This window comes from Panulirus ornatus, chromosome 9 (assembly GCF_036320965.1).
Source record: "Panulirus ornatus isolate Po-2019 chromosome 9, ASM3632096v1, whole genome shotgun sequence".
Taxonomy (NCBI): domain Eukaryota; kingdom Metazoa; phylum Arthropoda; class Malacostraca; order Decapoda; family Palinuridae; genus Panulirus; species Panulirus ornatus.
Genome location: NC_092232.1, coordinates 37,520,671 through 37,528,910, shown reverse-complemented (window position 1 = coordinate 37,528,910; position 8,240 = coordinate 37,520,671). Strand labels below are relative to the sequence as shown.

Sequence of the window (8,240 nt, the reverse complement as noted above, 5' to 3'; positions counted from 1 at the left end):
TTGGGAGATGGATTTCAGTGATGGGGGACGGACACAGGTGGATAGAAAGGAAAAATGTGATTTAGTAGATGTTCTATGGAGAAGATTTTACATGTAAAACGGCCAAGCAGCGTCTGACAGGTCGAAGAAATCAAAGAAGGTTTACTATAGGATTAGAGAGGAGAACTGAAGAGGCATTTGAAAATAAACAAAGTTATTGAGACTAAGTTTGACAAAATATAATCCTCAACTGTTATATTATTATATTAAAAAAAACAAGAATGCATATAATTCATAGCGAACTGTACATTCTTATTTTTTCTTCCTATTTTTGGTTTATTCGTTAAGACCAAATGAAGTAAAACCCCTTTGGTATGAATAATATGATAAAGTCTACCATGAAAAGAAACATCGCTCGAAAATATACAGAAAACGATATTAATGGAGAACGACTTTATAAACTACAGTAGTTTTAGAATAGAAGTCTTCGATATGACATCGAATCAAAGTCTTTTGCTTTCTTTTAACACGATGTTTAAATTTTTCATCACAATCTACATAAAGAATTTCAATATAGGAAAAACTTAGAAAAACGGACGAAAACATTGAATTATACAGGTATCATTCAAAACATGCATGTCCTTTTGTATACACACTGTCACAACACACGGGTCGACCTGTGCCAGTAACAGAACACCCGAGAACACACACTGGACCTGTGCCAATAATGGAACACCCGAGAACACACGCTGGACCTGTGCCAATAATGGAACACCCGACAACACACACTCGACTTGTGCCAATAATGGAACACCCGAGAACACACACTGGACCTGTGCCAATAATGGAACACCCGAGAACACACACTGGACCTGTGCCAATAGTGGAACACCAGAGAACACACACTGGACCTGTGCCAATAATGGAACACCCGAGAACACACACTGGACCTGTGCCAATAATGGAACACCCGAGAACACACACGCACCTGTGCCGGTAACGGCACACCGAGCACACTCACCAGACCTTCGCTGTGGTGTGGTGGTTGGTGCAACTGGCCTACACCCGGCCCAGGTGTTCATCTTCCCCTCGAGGCTAGTTGATGAATGGACTCTTTTCTTAGGGTAGTGTGTGTGTGTATGTTTGTGTGTGATACTCACACACACACATACACACACACACACACACACACACACACACATGGATGGCATATGTGAGTGTGGATGTAGTAAACAACACACAGAACGTTTGACAATAGCAGATGATGCTGAAGCGATGACCCACACAAGTGTGGAACTTCCCTCCCGTACAGTGAAAATGGGTCATTGCAGATTTGGTAGTTACACAGAAAATATGTGGTTCTTTTGGCTGCTTAATACCACATGTCTTGAGGATAAAGTGTCATTAGAAATCGTAGTTAGTATTCATAGTAACGACACTAGAACGAAAAATTCTTAACTAAAACATCTTCCCAATAGGCGAGAGTCTTATCCCTGAGGGAACATAGATGCAGTGAGAGAGTGTGGCCCCCTAGAAATGAAGGGTTCCGACTCCTCTGAAATTATATCGGAACCCGTTAATTTGATGGGCCCTGAAGATCCGATTTTCCTTAAATCATTCAAGGGTCAGACAATACTGAGTCTCGAAAATGAGAAGAATTTTTCAAATGAGTTCTAAATGGATTCAAACAAGAGGAAATACCAAATTGTTCTGACGCGAGCCTTAACAAGAAAGAAGGCTAGGGGTGAGGATTATGTGGGTCTGACAACATATACAACAAATATCAACAGTAAAATGAAGGACACTTCCTCTGAGATCAAAAGACTGATAGAAACTGAGAGTAAACTATTGAAAAACAGGATAAGAGGTTACCACTACCGGAGATCATGAAGAAACTGGAGGATAGAATAAAAGAACGTGAAAAGAGTCACCAGATGGGAGAGGAACTCACGAAGTTAAAGGATAGAGTCACTGGACGTGAACATAAGTTAACATCAGTTGAGATACTGAGGAAAGAATACAGAACGATGAAATGTAGAAAACTGTCAGGTGGCTATTTTCTAGATACCCTAAAGGCTGTATAACAAGAGGAGTTGCCCATAACACAGAAAACAGAAATTAATGGGAAGGTTTGGGAAACAAGTACAATTTCTGGGACAGATCAACAGGATAGACTGATGTGGTGGGACAGAGACCTGGGAACAATGAAAAAGTGGGACGGGGAAATAAGTGAAACTGTACTGTATCTGGGGAATTATGGTATGTGGATAACAATATTAGAAAAGTACAACAGGGTCAGTGCTTGTTAGCCTTAGAGAGAAAAGGCGTAACCCATCAAAGCCAAACGAAGGGTCTTTACATCATGAGGATTATATAACCAGTTAGACACATATAAAGATGTATAAGAAGAAATGAAGGTTATGGAAGACATTTCTTTTATTAATCTTCAAGGCAATTTTTCAATGATATCACATTGAAACATAACGAATAGATATTCATTTTCTTTTCCTTTCCCACATGAAACCAGAAACAGTAACTAACATGCAACAAACAACAATAATGAAATACAAACTCAAAATCTTTATGAGTCTGTTGATAGATGATCATAAGCCTGCATGGTTATAGCCATGTTATCACTGTGATATACAGGGTCTTTAGAAAGTCCCAAATACATCTTCAGATTCTAAGTAAGATGCTGGATAACTTTATGAATAGCCTGAATGTATAGTATGTGAGTTGTTCAACACCACACAGGCAATCACCATTCACCTCCTGGCAGGTGAGCAGGTCGTCTGTGTCATTATATAATCGAACACATCTTACACATCCCACCGCCTGGTGGGGCTAACCCGAGCCTTGTGGCTGCCCCAGAGGTCATGACCTGATCACCGGGAGAGGGAACTGGTCGGATAGTGAGGCGTATTTGTGTGTTAGAGAGTTGGTAGGGGAGTAAGAGTAAAAGATAAAGGGGAGATGAGGGAGAAAGATTCTGAGGATGTCACACGCGTGCTGCATCACGTAACGCGGGGGTGTGGTAAGGTGCGTGGCTCCCAGCCGATGGTCACAACGGATGAGGAAGGTGAGGTTATCACAACTGCGGGAACTTGTGGATGGCGGGAGTGAGGGATGATGAAGACCTTCCTTTGTGGTGTTGGAAGACAACATAGCCTGACCACTGCTGCTGGTGCAACGTATCCCCCGCCAGTGAGGGATAGAGACATCCTGTGATGACTGGCAGGGATCCTACAGGAAGGTCCTGTGTTTCCTGAGAATCTGCATCACCTGGGGGCAGTTCCTGCAGAAGGCCTCCTTGAGGATGGAATCCCCAGTGAGTGTCACAAAGCTCCTCTCTGAGAGCGAGTTGTACAGGTGGAGGGAGAAGGCCCTGGTACTGTTGAAGAAGGCTGGGCCTAGTCCCAAGCCCTCCCTGAAGATGCTCGGCAGCTCATGGCTCTCGAAGCCGAAGTGGAAGGGGTAGACGAACTGGCTGGGCCAGATGGTGACGCTGCCGCAAGCCTCAGGCTTGGCCGGGCTGCCGGACGGAAGGGACGCATTGTCAGGACACAAACGTTGGAGGTGTCGGGTGAGGAGCTCCGGCCCGATACTGATGTGGCTGGTGGGGTCGAACGCTGTGGGGATGTCTGCCACCACGGCCTGCCAGCAGAACCACGTGAACAGGGTTAGCAGTATCTATCTATCATCTATCTATCTATCTATCTATCTACCTTCAGCCTCACCTGCAAGAGCGGGTGTCCGGATGTGAAGCTGAGGACGCCGTTGCCCACGAGGTGGTCAGTGACCCGGGCCAGCCAGTTGGTGGTGTTGGGCAGCGGCCGGAGCGTCAGGGCGTCCAGGTCAAGGTAGGTTCCTCCGTACCGCCGTAACAGCTCGACCCTGGCCGCGTCGCCCACTATGGTCACCATATGACCTGCTGGGGTCAGACGTGCTCAGGTCTAGCGAGAGGTTCTTCACTGTGAATGATAATGTCGACCCCCCACTCACACCTTACCAATGACTTTCAAAACCATTTCTCACTTCTATTATTTCACGGTAACTAAACAAACCTGATATCAGCGTTATATGTAATCTACTTTGGAAACCCTTATTACAAAAATTACCGAAGTCTTCCCTTAAGAATCTGCGGAGTTCTCTATAGGAGCCAAAAGTTCTCTTCCGAGGAGTTGCTCCTACCATACAGGGGATTGATCGCCCCTGCATGGAGAAGTGTTCTCACATCCGGGATGATCATTCTTAGCTCGACATACTTGCATGGCAGAGCTGAGTCTAAAGCATTTCGAGTTTTCATTTCTGTTTAACTCTGACATGAAGACCTAACCCACTTGCCTTAAGCTGCTGCGGTGGTTCCCATTTCCTCCTCTGTACATTACACTCATTTGTGACGTCTGTTTCTCTTCGTACACTGCTAAGCTTTAGAACTCTTTACTTTTTTATAACTTTCCTAACGCCCGTGACCTCGTCCTTCGTAGAATGTAAGTCTTCCACTTCCTCCGGGATGCCTAGGTTATCTTTCCTATTCTTTCCTGGATTTATCTCTTTATCCTGTTCTATATTTGCTTTGTGACCTGACTTCGATAAGGACGAAAAAATCATCTGGACTCGAGCTTTTGATAACAGGGAAAGACAACAGTGGGACTAAGTTGCACAGCAGTGCTGGAATGATTTTGTAATACATAAATCTAACCTTCCTGATTATTTCTGTTATTAGAATCCTGGTCCAACACCTTACCTCACCGTTCCCTCAGCCTCCATTCCAATAACTCACTGGCCTCCAGGAGCCATAGGCGCCCACCGTGCCATCTCTGAAGCGGTTCCTCGTTGAACACCTGATCCAGGTCGAGCCATGCCAGCTGCACGTTCCTCAGGCCGGCCAGCACCTGTGTGGACGAGGTTGGGAGACCTAAGATAAAACTTCACCAGCACAACCATATGGTGTCTACGTAAAGTCCAACGGCTGTGAAAGGAACCTTGATAATAGCCTCAGTTGTCTTATCACCGGGAGGTAATGTGTAGCTACCTTTATCCTTGGTCTGGCCTACCTGGACTGAACTTTGACCTGACCTCAAAGGCCAACTCATCATACCTGTGCGGGTTAGACCAGAAGTAACGGCTCATGTTACATGCTGGTGGTTTGTGGGGACACTTGGTAATGTTGGTCTCTGACGCCACAGACAAATAGACATTATTGCTCTAGGGACAAACTGTCATGGATTCCCTTTCATATAAGCCTCCGTGAGAAAGCAATAAGATATGCATATTACAAGATGTTGTAACTGCTAGACTAAGGCTAAGTTATAGGTACTACTGGAGCTCTTGTCTATCTGGAGATGTTAACCGTGTGAATTGTAAAGTTTGCGGTAAAGATTTGGACATAAACTAGAACATTATGTCTTTGATTGTGACAAAATAGTCTTTTAGGGATAGATTTATACAAACCCTGCAAGAAATGTCACAACACCTTATTGTTAATAACAAGATACCTGAAAGTTTAAGTTTGTATCCACTTTTTGCATCTAGTCGGCAAAACTTTCTGTATGAAACTATGTAATGTATGTGCTGAAATACGAATTGTAACATCTTATGTAATATCAACACACTGGGGTCTAAGACCCTTTGTGACCCCTGTAATCATTTTGCGCTTCCGCTCGCACGATGAACATGGGGTGCATGATAAACTCGACAAGGTTACCGGCACAAATCAATCAGTCACGTAGCTGAGTATGTGGAAGTAGATATGTGGCCATCTAGACGAATGGGTGGGTGTAGGGTGGATGAATGGACGGGACTAGACTCTCCAGAGGAATGGGTTCAAATGCTGGGTGAGTGGATGAGTGGATGGAAGAAGAACACTTGGATTAGTGTATTCTCCTGGATGAGTCGGTGGACGCAAATTTACGTGGATGGATGTAAATACTCAGGTGAATGACTGGGGGTGTAGCATTACATGATTGAGTTGGGGTGTCGACTCACCTGGATGAATGGATGAGTGTGGTTGAGGGCTGGGGCGGTCATGAGGACGAGGATCGGGCGATGTGGGTGGTGGTGGGCGGCACTCTCCACAGCACATGCCTGGGAGGGTGAGGGAAATACCCATTTACTGGAGCGAGCGATCACCGTGGCAGGTGTATACCCTACAGTTCTCACTTTTCCCTATCGTTCCAGTCAGACTCACTACTCTCTTGTGCTACACTACATTCATGATGGAGTCTCCTAACATTCGCTCCTTCATAGAAAACGTTTCTAATTGTAAACTTCAAACCTCTCACGTCTCAATCCTCACTACTACTATCCTAGTACTGGTCGTACCTCTCGTCTGGTGAGCGCGGTCCTGCAGGACATCTGTGTGAAGAATATCGTATCTTCTGAAGGTGTTCTCCACGTTAGCTTGGTGAACTTAGATGCGTCTTGCGTCTTGTACCTCGGACACAAATGTTGTATCCAGGTGCCAGACTCAGCCATGGTTCTCTCTGTTACCATAGTCTTAGAAAATATTGTTTCCATGTGTTGTGGTGTAGCGTTTCTAGGATTATTTGATTTCCATGATTCATCTTTGTTTTTGTTATTGATTGAAATAGTATTGATTAGTTTATTGTACAGTGTAGTTGTCTTGCTGTATTCACTGATCTTTGGAGCACACATGATCAGAAAGGTTACTCCCGCAGTATACACTGCTAAACATATCTTAAACTGGCGTTGTCTGAAGATTATTATCATTATATTGATTGACTTTCGTATGCACTGATACTCTGATGTTTGGTTTTCCTGTATTTCGTTAAGCTGATTCTGAGTTCCTCTGTCGTACACGTTACGCTGATCCTAAGTAACGAGGAAAACTTAACTTTGAATCCCAGATCACAAACTGTAATTAACCAAAATATATGAAAGGTTGAACTCCACAGTTTCATTAAATGAACAGGTGTCGTTAGCTACGGATCCAATATGGTAAATATTTATCATGACCTTTGTGTGGATACTGGTGATGTGAGTTGTGGGAGTGTGTGGGCTAGGCTGTTCTCTACTGAGCTACATACATGCTACTTTGGTAACCTCGGCAGGTTTTGATTGGTTGGTGAGAACGAGGCTGGCATGTAGCGTTAAAGATCTGTTTATCATTATCATCACTGTTATAATAATGATAATGATAATGATAATAGTAATAATAATAATAGTAATAATAATAATAATAATTATTATTACTATTACTATTATCATTATTATCATTACTATCATTATTATTATTATCATTATCATTATGGTACCTCACGGTTTGCTGAGCATTATTCAAGCCCCAACCATGTTTACATCGACGGTGATATCCAAGCATCTGTAAGACTAGTGCGAACATAAGTCTAACATACGTGTCCTGGAACAGTACAGTTTTTGCGACTGTCGTGTGACTATCGTGTTGACGACCACTAAAGGCAGTATTGAAAACTACCTCATGTAACTCGGCAATGATCACGTGAGGGAACCCTTCGTGTATTTATGAAATTATCGACAGATTCCTCGTTCGTAAGCTACAATGAAGTCGTATATATTGACGTCGCATGTAAGTTTTTCAGGAAATTGTGTTGGGGCGAGATTAGGTACGGTCAGTGCTAGGAGCTGCTGGAAAGGTATATTCCGACTAGGATACTGGTTTATTGAGATCTTTCCTCATGTTCATACCATGTTTAATGAAATTTTCCGATAATCGGTCATAAATTCTTTCGTCTGCCTCTAACGCCTGTGCTGGGGGCCTGTACATTAATCGTTTTGTTAATTTCTTCCGAGAATAACTTACAACTGCTTCTAAATTGGTTCGATATTGTCAATAGTAATTGTGTTTTGAACCATATTTGTAACTCATGCCCTCAGTAAATTGTACCTCCTCTATTATGGAATCTACCCAAGAACGTAGAGTCCATTGGAAAACCTCTTTCCTTTTTATCTTACGATGATTCAGAGATGCCAATAACATCACCACGATTCTATTATGCAGTGATCTTCGACTCTGAATATTAATTCTTATGTAGTGATCTTCATCTGAATATTAATTCTTATTTAGTGATCTTCAACCCTGAATATTCATTTCTCAGAATGGGCATATAATCATTAAAATGAACGTTAATTGTCGAGAGCAGTACCTACAGAGAGGTCCCTATGTACATATCTGTTTCACTGGTGTTACATGCTTTCAACGAAGTGGTTATTGTACCATGAAACTTAAGAATTTTGTTCCATACACATTTTGGTTGAGGTTA

The 8,240-nt window shown here is 43.0% G+C and overlaps 1 protein-coding gene across 2 annotated transcripts; it reads right to left on the bottom strand.

Annotated features, from left to right (window-relative positions):
- Window positions 1–2,411: 2,411 nt before the first annotated feature.
- LOC139750348 (lactosylceramide 4-alpha-galactosyltransferase-like) lies at window positions 2,412–7,213 on the bottom strand. 2 transcript variants are annotated; one of them, XM_071665033.1, is made up of 5 exons: window positions 6,304–7,213; window positions 5,968–6,066; window positions 4,763–4,874; window positions 3,717–3,910; window positions 2,412–3,633 (listed from the first exon to the last, which is right to left on the bottom strand). In XM_071665033.1, the coding sequence occupies exons 1-5, from the start codon at window positions 6,709–6,711 to the stop codon at window positions 3,223–3,225; spliced, it is 1,224 nt and encodes a 407-aa protein (XP_071521134.1). In that variant the 5' UTR covers window positions 6,712–7,213; the 3' UTR covers window positions 2,412–3,222. The 2 variants fall into 2 exon arrangements, with proteins under 2 accessions (XP_071521134.1, XP_071521135.1); XM_071665034.1 differs by lacking the exon at window positions 5,968–6,066 and having other exon boundaries at window positions 6,304–7,212.
- Window positions 7,214–8,240: the final 1,027 nt, after the last annotated feature.